The sequence below is a fragment of the Ctenocephalides felis genome, unplaced genomic scaffold (assembly GCF_003426905.1).
Source record: "Ctenocephalides felis isolate EL2017-DRISC unplaced genomic scaffold, ASM342690v1 CF-g0.4_SCAFFOLD_03572, whole genome shotgun sequence".
Lineage (NCBI taxonomy): Eukaryota > Metazoa > Arthropoda > Insecta > Siphonaptera > Pulicidae > Ctenocephalides > Ctenocephalides felis.
Genome location: NW_020539726.1, coordinates 9,913,041 through 9,931,609, shown reverse-complemented (window position 1 = coordinate 9,931,609; position 18,569 = coordinate 9,913,041). Strand labels below are relative to the sequence as shown.

The window sequence follows — 18,569 nt, the reverse complement described above, 5'->3', positions numbered from 1 at the left end:
ATTTTCGCTTTCAGTGATATCCTCTCGGTTAAAAATTTACCAGATGATAGCTTATATGTAACAATTGATAAATATATACGTCAGCTGGCTGTATCTCGGTGGAAAAATCGTCAGCTGATACTTTGAAGGTCGTTACGTAGAAGTTAGCCAGAAGCATTTACTGACTATTTAAAGGCATCAGCTGACCAGGTTTCCCTCGACTTATTGCTAGCTGATTTTTTTTATTCATCACAGTATTATATTTAAAATCAACTCACAAATTTTCGTGTGGGAGGAAATGACGTCTCTTTGATTATTCGGCATAGCACTCCAATATGAGTGTTGAGATGAAACAAATATTCTATATCAATATTTTTTAGACTTATAAGTATATAATCATATAATTTTAGATATATTCCAATATTTCAATAATCAATTTGCTTAGTATAAATTAACTAGTTACTTGATAAAAAATATTTATTATAAAAAAATTATGACAAATTACAATTTGAATGACAATGTTATTTAATCATTTTCGGCTTCGCTTTGGCTTGAGTCACAACTATCTCTCTCTGATTCATTGTCCGAGTCACTGTCAATGCTGTTATATTTTCATTGTCATAATCTGTAATAAAAAAATTAGAATGCGTATTTTAGCATAATATCATTAATATGATAATAAAATGTTACCTTTTTCGGGCTGGATAGTTCATCAATCGATGTTGGTAACTGACTTCCAAAGAACCAGGTAAAATCAAATTTATTGTCAATTTCTTCCCAACCATAGTCTTCCGGATCATCAGAAGTTAGAACCTTCAAGTGTGCATTTGACCAAATTTGAGCAATATAACATGCTCTTAAAAATTGCTGATATAGCTCTGACTCTAACACTACTCTTGCCTCATTGACCTTTTTCAGACGATTTAATCCATACATATGGCAAACAAACTCTTGAATTTTCTCAAAAATATTGTCTCTATTCTCTAATGATTTTGACATTTGGATGAAACACTCGATGGAATCATTCGATTTAGCCATTATTGAAAATGGTCGTTTTTTTCCTTTTCGAAAAAAGGCCGGGTTAAAATCACACCCTGTGAATGCGTGAAATGCCGGAAGTGCTGCGCTCAAATCAGATCCCAAAGATTCGTATAATTGAGTAACATTTATAAATCTTTGGGCTTTTCCAACTCCAACTTCCATGCAAATGTTGATATTTTCTGATATATTAGCTATGTTAGCTAACATAATTATTAACACGTCAGTGTCGGAACAACGAATCGTCACGTTTGCATTAATATCAATGTTGCAGACATGGAAAATCATTTTTGTGTCTGCTTCTTCGTGAGCCGGGCAGAAAATTCTTCAACACGAGTTCTTATAACTTTTGAGTCATTAACTATGAATCGAAAACAAGAGTCTGCACTCACATAAACTGTTACATCCTTTATATACGGCCACATATAATCTTCTTCCCAATTTTCAATAAGAAACTGTACCAGTGCTTCCATAAAATTAACGTTCTTCAGCTCAAGAGAAAAATCTTTTTTTCGCACTTGGTCAGGGCCTTCGATATGGAAGTTTGCTTGCTCCATGCCTCGTAGTTTGTGTTCTGTGTCACATTTCGGCCTCGTAATGCCATACGCACTAGTAGTGAAAAAATTCTTACGCAGTGAACGTGTTAAAGAGGCGTCATTTCCTCCCACACGAAAATTTGTGAGCTGATTTTAAATATAATATTGTGATGAATAAAAAAAATCAGCTAGCAATAAGTCGAAGAAAACCTGGTCAGCTGATGCCTTTAAATAGTCAGTAAATGCTTCTGGCTAACTTCTACGTAACGACCTTCAAAGTATCAGCTGACGATTTTTCCACCGAGATACAGCCAGCTGACGTATATATTTATCAATTGTTACATATAAGCTATCATCTGGTAAATTTTTAACCGAGAGGATATCACTGAAAGCGAAAATTTTTTTCCCATGATCTAGCCATCAGCTGACGTACAATGCACTATGTTATAACCAGCTGACTTTTTTTTTTGGTTGAGGTATTGGGTTAGCTATAACTTGATAAACTTTTAGCCGAGAGGAAATGAGTGAATTTATTTTTTTTTTCTTCAAGCGTGGGGGGTTACAATTACTCATCCCCCCCACTGTGCCGCAGCTGACGGTCATAGGGCTTTATGATACTGTTGTCTAATGCGTATCGCCAATTATCTATCGAGAAGAAATAATTAACCAAATTTGCACCTGGCTCTTGGACTATAATTGATCACTTCTTTGAAATATTAGGAATTAAAATGTTATTATGAAGTATAATAGTTACGGGCTTTAATTGAGTCTTTACCTTTCGACCAAAATCGGTTCAAAAAAATAACTATGATAAAATTATTGTGCTAAAGAAAAGTTTCCCAAATTACGTTTTTTTTACGCCTCAATAAATCCAGTTATCTCCGGAATTTATATTAAATTACTGTCATAATCACATGGTGATACTTTATATTACACATAAAATTTATGTTCATGTTCGAAGTGAATTAATTTGTCAAATTCTGTTCACATGTGCTCTTTTCAACCTACGACCAACAAAATTATTGCAGTAAATAAATGGAGAGGTAAAAAAACGTGTGTCGGAAATAGGCCAAAATTTATCTTAAGTTCATAAACTCACTCATAAACTATTTGATTTAAATGAAAAAAAACATTGCAAGCGTCTTTAATCTGCATGATAGCTCACTCATTTTACATGCAGCAGTACTAATTTTAAAGCTTATTTTGTGCACTATAAAATCCCATTTTCATATCTAGCCTAATACTGTTCCTAGAACACTTTATAAAACACCGATTTATTAAAATTTTAATTGATATAATTTTGTTCATTACATGATTTTCGTTAAAATGTATATTTTTAGAAATATTCGCAAAAAACGATGAAAAACGCCAAAAAAACAAACTTTCTGTATCCAGTAACTTGAAAAGTAATTTCTTTTTTGAAAAACATTATCAAACATTTGTCTCTTCTAATTAGTTCTTATCATTACAATATACATTATCATTTAATGATAATGTACATTGAATTATTGGTGAGAAAAATGTAATTTAGATATTAAAATTACTGAAAGCCAGTTAAAATATGATACGAAATTATAAAAATAATAGGCAACATTATTGAAGCAATTATTTTAGGTAGAAAAGTCCAAGGTGCTATTGTACCTTTACCGCAAAAGCTATATATTAATTCTTTCTGAATTTGTTATACCTTTTAAAAGACTTCAATTTTCAACACGTGACGATGGACAAAGGCTGACGATGATTTTTTGTGTGATAAATTTAGAAAATCAATGTTTTAGTCGTGAATAAACACGCTTAATGCTGTGTAGTGTGTGTGAGTGCGGATACAAATTTTCGTCGACGATTTTGAGAACACCGATCAACCGATTTGAATAATTTAAAAAACATTAGATTTGTATTGATAAGGAGACGTGCTGATTAGTTTTTGGCGGAGGCAGGTCTAGCCGTTCGAAAGATACCGGGCAAAAAGTGCCAAAAACGGTAACTCAGTTTTTAAGAGAACGGAGCGTCCGATTTGAATAATTCAACAAACATTTTACTTGTATTAACAAGATGAAGAACTTGTTATTTTCATGAAGGCAGGTCCAGCGGTTTCGGAGATCTACTAAAAAAAGTAAAAAAAATGCCACCTTGCGGTCAAAAATGATCATTAGACATATGCACATCAAATTATCAAATATTTTATAGAGATTTTAACAATAAGTATAAATTTTGATTATATTCCTATGGGTTCCGTACCAATGTTTATCCGTTAGACGACGGCGCGGCGCTTACGCGCTTTGACATTTTGTCTTTATGCAGTTAAAGCAGTATGATTGCTTTAAAAACTAGCTGTAAGTGGAATTCTGTCTTAAGGCAATTAAGGCATCGTGCCTTAAGGCAAATTGCTGAAACTTCCCGTACGAAAAATTATTATTTTTTTAAAAACGATTAACATTTTTGAAAAAAAATTACTTCCAAAAAATTAGATTTTTGAGAAACTATAAATTTGACAAAAAATTACTTTTTTTTTGAAAAAAAAAATTTTTTTTTGAAAACAAAATTTTTTTGAAAAAAAAAAATGTTTTCTTTATTTTGACATATTTTGGAAATTCTTAACTTTTTTTCAAAGCAATCGTACTGCTTGAACTGCATAAAGACGAAATATTGAAGCGCGTAAGCGCCGCGTCGCCGTCTAACGCGTAAACATTGGTACGGAACCCAAAGGAATGTAAACAAAATTTATTCTTATTATTAAAAATCTCTATTAAATATCTGATAATTTGATATGCATATGTCTAATGTTCATTTTTGACCGCCAAATGGCTCATTTTTTTACTTTTTCCTCCATATCTCCAAAGTCGTTGGACCTGCCTTTTCAAACATTTGGACACTTCTTCATTTAATCAATACAAATAAAATGTTTTTTGAATTATTCAAATCGGATGCTCCGTTCTCTTAAAAACTGAGTTACCGTTTTCGGCACTTTTTGCCCCCGTATCTTCGGAACGGCTAGACCTGCCTTCACCAAAAACTAGTCAGCACGTTTCCTTATCAAATCGAATCGAATGTTCTTTGAATTATTCAAATCGGTTGATCGGTGTTCCCGAAATCGCCGACGAAAATTTGTATCCGCACACACATACATACGCACACACATACACACCTACACATTCAGAAACCTCTGAAACGTAAAGATATATAAAAATTTTCATTTTCGATTTTTTTGCGATTACTATAATTTGCCCTAAGGGAAGTTAAAAGGTTCAGAATTTCGAAAATATGTCAAAATGAAGAAAACATTTTTTTTCTTTAAAAATGTTAATTGTTTTTAAAAAAAATAATAATTTTTGGTAGGGAAGTTCCATCAATTTGCCTTAATGCACGATGCCTTGCGCCCCGCTTATATTCTTGTATCGTAGAACCGCTCCACAGTGTTATGTTACGTAGTACGTACTAACAGATGTCTGCGCGTAGCTCACGCTCGGCAAGCGACTATCTGCACGTTGTGAAACATAGACCGTTCTCGGTTAGTCGACAATTTTTCGACCGTAGAGCATACTTACCTGGCGTGGGGGCTACCGTGATCAGCAAGGCGGTTCCCCCAGGGCGAGGCCCTTCCATTGCACCTCGGTTGGGCTGACCCCTGCGATTGTCCCTAATGTGGATAACTCGGGCGCGTAATTTTTGGTAGTCGGGACTGCGTACGCGCTGTCCCGGTAATAATAAACTTATCATAGAAAACATAAAGAAAGAACATTAGGTTGTTTCGTATAGCGAAGTTGACGGTATTTTACACGCCGGCTAACATGACTATACTCGTTATAACAGTGTGGACAGATTGTAAAAAAGACTGTAACACAATTGATGTAATAAACTATTTATATTCTAAAATTGATGAAAAAGTGGGGCGCATGGCATCGTGCCTTAAGGCAAATTGCTGGAACTTCCCGTACCGTAATGAAATATTCGAGAAATTTTAAACCTTTTCAAATATATTATTAGAAATACTGTAACTTGCATTATTTTTGCATTATCTTGTTATATCTGAGCAAATCAAATGTAGAAGAGAGTGAAGTGTCAATAGATTTTGTGAAATAAGTAATAAGTCCGGAATTGATTCTAAATCTTGCCTTTTTAAAGGCACCGGGCTTAATACTAACAAGGTAATATACACCTTGTTCAGTGTTCTAAATTTTAAAGGTGAACGTGCCTTTTGCTGACTCCTCTTTCCAAACACTGGGTCGGTGTTGGTAATGGTTAGAGGATAAGCGCATTTTAGAAAGTGATTTTTCTAAATTTATTTGTTTTAAGTACTTTTGATTTATTTTCTTAAAATCAGTGCCGAGTATATTGAAGAGCCCAAGATATTCCCAGGCAGAAGCCTGGGAAGAAGATCAAAATGAGCATGGAGGTACAGACCAGCGGTGCCCTCAAAAACAAATTCAATGCACTATCGGACCGATCGGACATGGATACAGACAGGGAGTTGAACGAATATAGAAAAGTGTCACGGAGAAAGAGAGCTAAGAAGAAGGAACCAGAGGGAAATGTTGGACAGCAGCCATCCGAGTCTGGCAATCGAGAATCACCGAACAAGTTAAGCAAAACACCTGAGAAAATACCACCCATCATCATCAAGGCAAACTTAGAATTGAAAACAATAAAGTACATCAGAGACATAACTAAGATCCAATTTAGATATCAGTTTTTCAACACGCAATTACACAAAATTTTTACAGATACAATCCAGGAACACGAGCAAGTTAAAAAGGTATTGAGAGAATGCCATTACCAATTCTACACATACTCGATGAGAAAAGATTTGCCGAAGAAAATTACAATGACTGGACTTCATCCTTCGATACCCGAAGCTGAAGTTTGCGAAGACCTCTTATTGAAAGGAGTTAAAGTCAGACAAGTGATACAGATCAAACGAAAGTTATCGGATGGCAGCCAACATAAGCTGCCCATATAAATTGTCTCTCTGGAGAAAGATCAAGACATGTCGGAGCTGAAGCAAATTAGTAACATTGGAGGGCACATCTTCTCTTGGGAGACATACAGGTCACAAAATAGGGCTCTACAGTGTCACAACTGTTTGAATTTTGGACACACATCGTACACCTGCGATATGAAGTACAGGTGTATAAAGTGCCTCGAGATGCACGCGCCAGGTGCGTGCAAGAAACTACTAACCGAGGCACCGATGTGTGTCAATTGTAAGAAAGAACACCCGGCGAACTATTCTCAGTGCTCCGCACTCCTTAATTTCATTGAGAAGAAGGAAAACGATACTCTTAAGAGAAGAAAAGTATATGCGCCAGCTCCAACACCAATGCCACTGACAAGAAGTTTCTCGTCAGCTCTAAATCCGACAAACACCGGCCCTAACTTCAAACCTGATTATCCTCAACTCTCTGTCCCACGGACATCATACCGACCTCCGCTGCAGTCCACACTATCACCGGCCTGGCCTTCACCATCACCAAGACCAGCACCGATCCGGCCAACACCATCAATGGTCGAGTTTACAACCAACCAGCCAGATCCAGATCTCAACACTCCGGAAGGACTCTTTACTGCTATGGGCGAGATCAGGAAGCTATTTGCGGATCCCCAGGTAAAGCAAATTTTCAGTGTGATATAAAACTGACAAAAACACTAAACACAAACATGACTTATAACGACAAATACACAACAATTTTGAACTTTCTTACATCATCACAATAAACCAATCGCAAGACTTACAAATAATGCATTTCAATTCTAATGGACTTAAAAACAACATTGACGAACTGAGACAGACGATAACAAAATACGATCTGGACATAGTACGATAACGAGACACACTTCAAACCTACGGACAGACTCTATATGAACAATTACAAAGTTTACAGAAACGACAGACAGACGGACGCACGCGGATGGGGCGGCACTGCGATTTTGATTAAGTCTAACATCAGACACGAGCAAGTGCCAAACCTGACAGCGGGCAGTTCTGAAATAACAGCTATTAATGTATACAAGAGAGGTCAAAAAGTAACCATAATATCGATTTACATCCCGGCAAGCAGACTAGAACATACGGACTTACAAAGACTACTGGACTCGAACAGATTTGTACTTATGGCAGGAGACTTTAACGCACAACACACATCTTGGAACTGTAACTTCAACAACGCGAACGGAAACAGACTTTACGAATACCTGACCGAACACAACACCACAGACGCACAACTACATTATCCTGACACGCCGACCAGATACGCCACCGTACAGACGCACCACCACAGTACGATCGATTTGGCATTGACAAAAAATCTACACGTAACATCCGAACCCATAACAAGAACACTTTTCAACTCCGACCATAATCCAGTTTTCATGACCATTTCAGACAGACTAGACGTCGACCAGACTCCCAAACGCAAATTTTTAGATTACACCAGAGCCAACTGGCCAATTTTCAGAGACATCATCACAGACAACACACGACACACTATGCCAATCGATACCAACACTGACATTGAGGAGGCTGTAACACACCTTACACTGACAATCACAGACGCCGTACAACAGACTATACCGACACTAGACTCAAGAACAACACCAGCCAACGACTTGCCAGAACATATTTGATTGAAAATACAACTTAAAAATCATACAAAGAAACTGTGGCAACGTACCGGTGACAGACTACTCAAGGAACATGTTAACAGACTGACAAAAATTATTTCCAACGAAATACGTGACCACCGAAACAGCACTTGGACCAAAAGACTCGAGAACATAAATACTGACCCACACACAATTTGGCAGACAGCAAAAAGACTGACGCAAAAACCAACATCCATACCTCCACTCAAATTAACTGACAATAATTACGCAACGACACCAGCAGACAAGGCGGAAATATTGGCAAAAAACTTTGAAAACATACATAAACAAAATGCCAATATGTCAAACGCAGACCTGAAACAAGACGTACACGAGACAATTCAAGACTTCACTGACCTCCACAGGGACAAAGACTTACGAATAGACCCTGCCACAGTTTCCGAAATAAAGACAATAGTTAAAAAATTACCGAACAGAAAAGCACCAGGACCGGACGGACTACAAAACATAATACTTAAACAACTGCCGACGAACGCCTACATTTTACTTACGCGCATAATAAATAGACTAATGACAAAAGGCTGCTTTCCCGCTTCTTGGAAAACCTCCATCATATTTCCAATAGTGAAGCCAAGGAAACAGCCAGACATACCACAGAACTACAGACCGATCAGCCTCCTCAACACAATGAGTAAGGTAGCCGAAAAGGTACTACTCAAAAGACTTAACAAACACATAAGACACAACAAAATTATACCTGACACACAATACGGATTCAAAGAACGACACTCTACACTACACCCACTGACAAAACTCATAGAAAATACAGTACTCAACTTCAACAGACGAAACCATACCGGATTGGTGTTACTCGACTTTGAGAAGGCATTTGACACCATCTGGATGGACGGACTTGTACATAAACTTATCCAACTCAACTTTCCACCGTACATAACGAGAACTTTACTCTCATACCTTTCAGACCGTAACTTCACTGTACAAGTAGACAACGGACTTTCGACGGTTAAACAAGTGACGGCGGGAGTACCGCAGGGCTCGATCCTGGGACCATCCTTGTTTAACGTCTACATTCACGACATACCCACTGACGCCGACACAACGTTACTGACGTTTGCTGACGACACTGCCATATACAAATCATCACGATCACCGACGCTACTGACTACAAAGATACAGACACACATAGACAAGCTGATGAAATATACTGACAAATGGCAGATTAAAATCAATCCGCAAAAGACGGAGGCAATTTTATTTACAAAGAGCCAAAATGCCATGACTAGACTGACTGACTTGGACAAAATTAAAGTATTGGACTGTGAAGTTGAGTGGTCGAAGGATGTCAAATATCTTGGTGTGACCCTGGACCATAGACTCAGCTTCACAAAACATATTAATACAAAAATTGGACAGGCTTACGGGATGTTGAATCTACTGAGACCTCTCTTGAACCAGAACAGCCCGCTAAGCGTGAAGAACAAGCGAACACTTTACTTGACACTAATAAGACCGATACTGACATACGCCGCTCCGGCATGGAACGCGACGACTAAGACTAACTTACGAAAACTACAGACATTACAAAATAAGACACTACGACTCGTACTCAACAAAATAAGGAACCCACTGACTAGACATTACTACTCTTCAAAATACATACACAAACAGACTGACTTACCAACCATACTAGACTTTATAAAAAAGCTCACTGAGAATTTTTATCTAAAATGTGGGGATCATCCTAATGTTAACATCGCGGGCCTCGGCCAATACACAAGAGACGATATTTGGTATGGCAATCACGCCATGCCAAAATATATACTGATCGACCCATAGCGGTAATTGATACTTGGATGAGAATAAATCTTTTATTTTTGTTTTTCTTTTTAATTGTATAATTAACTATTATTATAAATATTGCTTTGTGGTTTTTTTGGGGGAAAAAGTTTCTTTCCTCTTTTTTGCCACACGATTTGTCAAAAAGTTTTACATATACTTTAATTATTGTTTGAAAAACCAAATCCAATGAAGGATACAATACCTACGGGTAATAAACCCATGTTATAATATGCAATGTACATACTTTTATATATTGAAATATATAGTCTTTGAATTGAATTGAAAATCAAATGTAAATCATAAGTCAATCAATTTATCTCCAGAACATAAGTCATTTCATTTCGAATTCTACACATAATACAAATAGTTTCCTAACTTACACAAAATTGAAAAAGTGCTCCCGTACAGTCACAGTCTAAACGCATTTGCAAATAATGTGCGACATTTTCAATTATACTGTGCTTAGCTTGACGACATTTTCACAATTTTCAATAGTTTTTTTTCACAAAATTGGAAAAGTGCTCCAGTACATAAATAACTCTAAACGCACTTGGATAAACATTTGTACCAAAGTGGCGCTTAGACTGTGCTTAGCCTGGGTCATTTTTAACTTCCCGTAGAGTAGTTATAGTAATGGGCCGAAAATCGAAAATAAAAATTTTCGCATATCTTCACGTTTTGAAGGTTTCTGAACATTTTACTGGTATACCTCAGAAAAAATGGTTGTGTGTGCGTGTTTTGTGTGTCCCCATTTTTTCGTCCGCGTTTTCGGGCGCACGGATCAACCGATTTGAATGGTTTAAAAAACATGCAATCGTACTGCTTGAACTGCATAGAGACAAAATGTCAAAGCACGTAAGCGCCGCGTCGCCGTCTAACGAATAAACATTGGTACGGCACCGATAGGAATGCAAATAAAATTTATACTTAATGTTAAAATCTCTATAAAATATCTGATAATTTGATGTGCATATGTCTAATAATCATTTTTGACCGCCAAGTGGCATTGTTTTTTACTTTTTTCATTAGATCTCCGAAACCGCTAGACCTGCTTTTATGAAAATTTGATGGGTTCTTCATCTTGTCAATACAAGTAAAATGTTTTAGTTTTTAGTTCGTAAATAAAAAAAAATGCCATTTGGCGGTCAAAAATGATCATTAGACATATGTACATCAAATTATCAGATATTTTATAGAGATTTTAACAATAAGTATATATTTTGTTCATTTTCCTATGGGTTCCGTACCAATGTTTACCCGTTAGACAGCGACGCCGCGCTTACGCGCTTTATATTTTGTCTCTATGCAGTTAAAGCAGTACGATTGCTTTGAAAAACAAGTTCAGATCTTCCAAAATATTTCAAAATAAATTTTCCTTCAAAAAGTCTTTTTTTTTCAAAAAAAGTAAATTTTTGTCAAAAATTTATAAATGTTAATTTAAAAAAAAAAAAAATAATTTTTGGTACGGGAAGTTCCAGCAATTTGCCTTAAGGCACGATGCCATGCGCCCCACTAGTTATTGTTTTAACACAAATCATAACTCTTACTTTACATGTTCTATAAGCTGTTTGTTGAAGACTTAAAACCTAACGTATTTTATGAGAGGCAACCCATCGCGTGGGGTTTTATATTAGCTCTTACGTCTAATAGCCCACGTTCTAACCGACATCGCCACCACTGGCTCCAATACTTTACATCATGTCATTTTATTTTTCTTGAGTTTTAAAGCAAACGTAGATTAAATTGCGTTTGTTTAATTAACAATTTAATATATGATTAATATTCAATAATTATAATTTATTTATTTTAAAATTTGTTCTTAAGTAATAATTTGAAATATCTTTTCCAGAGTATACTAAATACCATCAATATTTTATCATTTAAAAATGAATTCTGCAGTCTGCCTTATCAAAGATATCTGTTCAATGCTGATAACGTATCCAAAGCTTGTAATTGATCATAATTCAATTTCTCAAAATTTATTACAGGGTCTGAAGTAAATTTTGTATTCGTTATTATTTTGTCTTTATACATCTTCATATGTCAATGTTACTGAACTAGAAGTTCTTTGTGGAAGATTTTCACGATTACTGAAGCAATTTCATTAGAATACATTACCGTTACAAATGGCAGAAGAACAACAGAAATCTATTGGAGTTACTGCAGTTGGAGACAACATTGTTGGGAAGACAAGCTTACTGAAAACTTACATCGAAGGAATTTTTCCTTATGGATTTTTACCTACAGTGTGAGTTAAATCTGAATATTGGTAATGACTCTCGTTATTATAAGTTTTTCATTTATATATTGATTTTAGTTTTGAACATTACACAACTAATGTATTAGTAGACGGATGCACACACATGTTGAATGTTTGGGAAACAGCAGGTCAGGATGATTATGATAGGTTGCGGCCTCTTTCTTATCCAAATGTAAGAATATACAATATTTTTTATTAACTTCCCGAAGGAGAAGTTAATGTTGTCATAAAAAAATCCGATTTCGCTAACTTTATGAAGTTTTAACCCATTCTGAATCGAATGAGACTAAATTTGGAAAAAGTATGTGTGTGTGTGAACAGATTTTTTGCCGTAAATCGAGGTCTTGTGAAAAACGACTGGACCGATTTCAAAAATTTAAAAGCCATTTGATATCTCGAGTAGGACTAGTGACTCTCAATTTTGTGCAACGATCGGCCGAGCCGCTTATTTGTAAATCGCAGAAAAGTGTAAAAATTTTCGTGCACGTTTTAACCCGCAATTCTGAATCGATTTTGAAAATTCAAAAACTGTTCGAAAGCTATTGGTTGGGAATCGACCTGATTAGTTTTTGGCAAAGATCCGCTGGGCCGTTTTCTTGTAATAAACTCTTAAAATTTTTTTTCCACAATTTTTATGAATTTTTTTTTGCGCAAAGGATTAAAATTTTCCTAGATTATGGCAAATAATAAATGATAAAGATAGTTAAATATACATATCTATCGATGTAAACATTATTGATATGACAAACTGTATTACAAAATTACAGACTGATTGTTTTCTGCTGTGTTACTCAATTGATAGCCGCGATAGTTTGGACCATGTGCATTCAAAATGGTATCCAGAAATTCGGCAGTATTCACCAAAGGCGCCAATTATCATAATAGGTAGGTGAAACAATCTTATGTGTGCTCCCGTCAGTTAAATTAACGATTGTATTTCTTGCAGCAACTAAAATCGATTTGAGAAAAACTAATACCCATGGTTTGGTGACATTTGAAGAAGGTCAAGCAATGCACCAAAAGATTCGATCAAGTGATTTTGTAGAATGTTCAGCACTTGAATATACGAATGTGAATATTGTTTTTGAAAAGGCAGTTCGAGCTGTGTTGCAAAAGGAAAATGCCGCAGGAAAATTGAAATGTAATGTATCATAATTTATAACTACGTGATATTGTGATTTTCATATGTGGAATTATAACTCCATCAAACCGTATCAAAAAATTTGCTATTTTTTTAAATGTTGTATTTTGAACTCTATAATAAAATAATTGGTAGAACTGCCCTGGGGCAGGTCTGTGAGCAGAGTTAAACTCCAACCAGATTCAGGGAGAAGTAATGAGAGCGTTTTTACAATTTCCATTTTACATTGTAGTGCCCGGGATGGGCTTATTTTCAATTAGAATATATATTATAAAACATCAAGTTAAAACCGTTTTTTGGAAACTTATTTTACTCAATTTATTTAAAATCATAAACCGCTTTTTTAAGGACACAATTTACTCAAATTGAAAATATCAAGTTAAAACTATTTATGGTTCCTTTAAATTCATTTTACTCAATTTGAAAATGATATCAAGTTAAAACCACGGATTTTTTCCTAAATTTATTTTATTCAATTTGAAAATGATTATTTAAAACCACGGATTACTATGCACGGAATTTTTCCTAAATACATTTTACTCAATTTGAAAATGATATCAAGTTAAAATCATGGATTAACTATTCACGTTTTTTTTAAATACATTTTCTCGATTTGAAAATGATATCAAGTTAAAACCATGGATTTACTATCAACGGATTTTTTTTAAATATATTTAAACTTACACTTTTATTTCAAATGTAATTAAATTTATGATAATTAATTTAGGATAATTTATGATCGACAACAAATTGGAAAAAGTCTTTTTGAAGAAAAGGACGGAATTATCTTATATGGTGAGCTTTCAGGGCGCCTACCACAGCAAAAGAACAAAATCTGGTTGCAATTTTGAACTTTTATCAAAAAATTGATGTTTGGGACGCTAATTTCAAAAATGGTATCCGTTTTTGGTAAAATCGATTTTTTTTTTGAAAAATCAATCATAATTTGAATCCTAACAAAATAGCACGATTTTCCAATTTAAATATTAGTTTTTAAAGCAGTAAAAAGCTTTTGAGCGCATCTGTCATGACCCGATCACCATTCTGTACTGGCTTGTTAGCTAGTTAGGTTAATGAGATGGTTCCATTGCTTAAGGTTTTATTCGATTCCGATAAGCTTAATCGATTCAAATTTGTGAAGTTATTGATCAGTATTAATAAGAGATTAGTTTTATAGTTAAATCGAGCATATATTTGTCAAAAAATTGTCAATTTCATGACTCCCGTATAGGTTCACACAACTGGGCCAGTGAACATAATTCCGTGAGTATCCCGCAATTTCGAAAAGTAGACTTGAAATATTTTTGCCATTTATTTTCAAGTTTGCTTAAATACGGCAATGTTTCTGGTGTTAATAAGTTTCGTAATGACTACAGAATTCTGTTACGGTATATGTTTTTAAGTTTTGAACCCAAATAAATTGGGTTTGAAATGACCACTATTTTTTTCACTTATTTGCATTGTTTCAATATACCTAGAATATCGTAGTAATGAGAGAATCATTTGTTTCTACCTTTTCATCTATGACCAATGACAAGACAAGACAAGACAAAAGTATTTATTTCGATATTTAAAATACATTTTTCATTGTTGCTTTTTGTACATACTTTTCTACCCGTGGGTATTTTATATTACATATATGATTTTAGTATATATGATAGGTATTGATTACAATATGTATACAATATGATTGTATGTGTGTACTAAAAAAGAGAAAAATAAACTTTCTCCCAAAAAATACAATTTCTTTATTATTAATAATTATATGTTTTGTTAACTCCTCTTAAGAGAGAGGAGTCACATAAATAATATGCTCCTTATTTAGCCGCTATGGGTCGATCAGTATATAGTATTGGCTGAGGCCTGCGATGTTACTATTAGAATGATCCCCACATTTTAGATAAAAATTTTTGGCGAGCTTTTTTATATAGTCGAGTATTATCGGTACGTCAGTCTGTTTGTGTATGTATTTTGAAGAGTAGTAATGTCTAGTCAGTGGGTCTCTTATTTTGTTAAGTACTAGTCGTAGTGTCTTATTTTGTAATGTCTGTAGTTTCCGTAAGTTAGTCTTAGTCGTAGCGTTCCATGCTGGAGCGAAGTATGTCAGTAACCGTCTTATAAGTGTCAAGTAAAGTGTCCACTTGTTCTTCACGCTTAGCGGGCTGTTGTGGTTCAAGAGAGGTCTCAGTAGATTTAATTAACATCCCGCAAGACTGTCCAATTTTCGTATTAATATGTTTCGTGAAGCTGAGCCTATGGTCCAGGGTCACACCAAAGTAATTGACATCCTTGGACCACTCAACTTCACAGTCCAATACTTTAATTTTGTCCAAGTCAGTCAGTCTAGTCGTGGCATTTCGGCTCTTTGTAAATAAAATTGCCTCCGTCTTTTGCGGATTGATCCTGATCTGCCATTTGTCAGTATATTCTGTTAGCTTGTCTATGTGTGCCTGTATCTTTGTAGTCAGTAGCGTAGGTGATCGTGATGATTTGTATATAGCAGTGTCGTCAGCAAACGTCAGTAACGTTGTGTCGGCGTCAGTGGGTATGTCGTGAATGTAGACGTTAAACAGTGCGGTCCCATGATCGAGCCCTGCGGTACTCCCGCCGTCATTTGTTTAATCGTCGAGGGTGTGTTGTCTACTTGTACTGTAAAATTACGGTCTGTGAGGTAAGAATGGAGTAGCTTTGTGATTTACGGTGGAAAGTTACGAGTTATGAATTTATGTATCAGTCCGTCCATCCAGATGGTGTCAAAGGCCTTCTCGGAATCTAGCAACACCAATCCGGTATGGTTTCGTCTATTGAAGTTGAGTACAGTCTTTTCTATTAGTTGTGTGAGTGGATATAACGTAGAGCGCTGTTCCTTAAAGCCGTACTGTGTGTCTGGTATAATCTTATTTTGTTTAATGTGTCTGTTGATGCATTTGATAGGTATCTTTTCAGTTACTTTGCTCATTGTATTGAGGAGGCTGATTGGTCTGTAATTTTGTGGAGACTCTGGCTGTTTCCTTGGTTTCAGGATAGGAAATACGGTTAATGTTTTCCATAAAGCAGGAAAGTGGCCTTTGGCCATTATTCGGTTAACCAATCGTGTAATCAGTATGTATGCGTTTGTTGGTAGTTGTTTCAGTATAATATTTTGTAGTCCTTACGGTCCAGGTGCTTTCCTGTTCGGTAGTTTTCTGATTGTTGATTTTATTTCAGAAACTGTGGCTGGGTCTATTCGTAAGTCTATGTCGTTAAATTGTTCAGTAAAATTTGAATAGCATTGTGTATTTCTCGTCTTAAGTCTGCGTTGGACATGTCGGCGTTTTGTCTGTGTATGTTTTCAAAGTTTGTCGCCAAAATTTCTGCTTTGTCTGTTGGTGTCGTGGGGTAGTTGTTGTCAGGTAGTTTGAGTGGCGAGATAGGTGTTGTTTTCCTGGTCAGCGTTTTGGCCGTTTGCCAAACTTTGTGCGGGTCAGTGTTGATTTTTCTAGTTTTTTAGTCCAAGTGTCGTTCCGGTGCTCACGTATCTCATTATAAATAATTTTTGTCAGTCTGTTCACGTGTTTCTTTAGTAGTCTGTCACAGTTTCTTCATTTTGTTCTTTAATTTAATTTTTACTAATATTTGTTGGGGTAGTGTGTCAAATGTGGATGTATTTGCGTGTCGTAGCGGTATTGTGTGTTGGATGGTGTCCGTGATCGTCTGTGTCAGATGTGTCACAGCCTCCTCTATGTCTGTATTGGTCTCTATAGGTATCGTGTGTCGTATATTGTCTGTAATAATGTCTCTAAAAAGTGCCCTGTTGGCTCTGGAATAATCTAAAATGTTGCGTTCTGGAGTATGGTCGACGTCGAGTCTGTCAGAGATAGCCATAAAAACAGGGTTATGGTCAGAGTTGAAAAGTATTCTAGTTATGGGTTTGGATGTTATGTGAAGATTTTTTATCAAGGCCAAATCGATCGTGCTGTGATGGTGCGTCTGTACGGTTGCGTATCTGGTCGGCGTGTCAGGATAGTGTAGTTGTGCGTCCGTGGTGTTGTGTTCGGTCAGGTATTCGTAAAGTCTGTTTCCGTTTGCGTTGTTAAAGTTACAGTTCCAAGATGTATGTTGAGCGTTAAAGTCTCCTGCCATAAGAACAAATCTGTTAGAGTCCAGTAGTCTTTGTAAGTTTGTATGATCTAGTCCGCTTGCCGGGATGTAAATCGATATTATGGTTACTTTTTGACCTCTCTTTTCTACATTGATAGCTGTTATTTCAGAACCGCCCGCTGTCAGGTTTAGCACTTGCTCGTGTCTGACATTAGACTTGATTAAAATCGCAGCGCCGCCCCATCCGCGTACGTCCGTCTGTCTGTCGTTTCTGTAAACTTTGTAATTGTTGATATATAGTCTGTCCGTAGATTTTAAGTGTGTCTCGTTAATCAGTACTATGTCCAGATCGTATTTTGTTATCGTCTGCCTCAGTTCGTCCACGTTGTTTTTAAGTCCGTTAGAGTTAAAGTGCATTATGTGTAAGTCGCGCGTTTGATTTATGGAGATACTGTTAAAATGTTAAGTATTGTTGTTTATTTTTCGTAATATGTCATGCTGGTGTTTAGTGATTTTGTTAGTTTACAAAGCTCACTGAAAATCTATGACCAATTATTTCTGTTATATAAATTGAATGAAAATACAGTATAGCGCGCGGTACTTATAGGATACGAATTCACTGTGGCGCTGGTATGTATGTATGTATGCAGAGATCTAGGGACATGTTTATAAACACAGTTGTTTTGATCCGAGATCCGGGCAGTGATCTTTTGGAATTGGAATATAACCATTATATAACCTGAATATTAATAAAACGAACACACATCATAAGTTATTAAATTGCCAGTTACCAGTTTACCTCGACGTTTTGAAGGTTTCTGAACATTTTGGCATACCACAGAAAGAATGGATGTGTGTGTGTATGTATGTATGGATACAATTTTTGGTCACGTTTTCGGGCGCACGGATCAACCGATTGAAATGGTTAAAAAAGTTGATTAGTTTTTGGCAAAGGCAGGTCCAGCAGTTACGGAGATAAAGAGCAAAGAGTGCAGAAAATAGAAATCGAGTTTTTGAGAGAACAGAGCATCCGATTTGAATTATCTAAAAAGACATTCAATTAGTAATGATTGCG

General features: G+C 35.8%; 1 protein-coding gene and 1 non-coding gene across 2 annotated transcripts in view; both read left to right on the top strand.

Moving 5' to 3' along the window:
• The first annotated feature begins 5,090 nt into the window (after positions 1-5,090).
• On the top strand, positions 5,091-5,252 carry LOC113388642. The gene has a single exon (XR_003368193.1). It is a non-coding gene; the product is annotated as a U1 spliceosomal RNA (small nuclear RNA).
• Positions 5,253-6,696: 1,444 nt separating this feature from the next.
• Positions 6,697-18,569, top strand: part of LOC113388052 (GTP-binding protein rhoC-like) — a 28,987-nt gene continuing 17,114 nt past the window's right edge. The window contains exons 1-6 of the mRNA XM_026625463.1: positions 6,697-7,123; positions 12,002-12,009; positions 12,122-12,261; positions 12,331-12,445; positions 13,041-13,158; positions 13,220-13,419. Coding sequence (XP_026481248.1) covers positions 6,697-7,123; positions 12,002-12,009; positions 12,122-12,261; positions 12,331-12,445; positions 13,041-13,158; positions 13,220-13,419 — 1,008 coding nt within the window. The remainder of the gene's footprint in view (positions 7,124-12,001; positions 12,010-12,121; positions 12,262-12,330; positions 12,446-13,040; positions 13,159-13,219; positions 13,420-18,569) is intronic.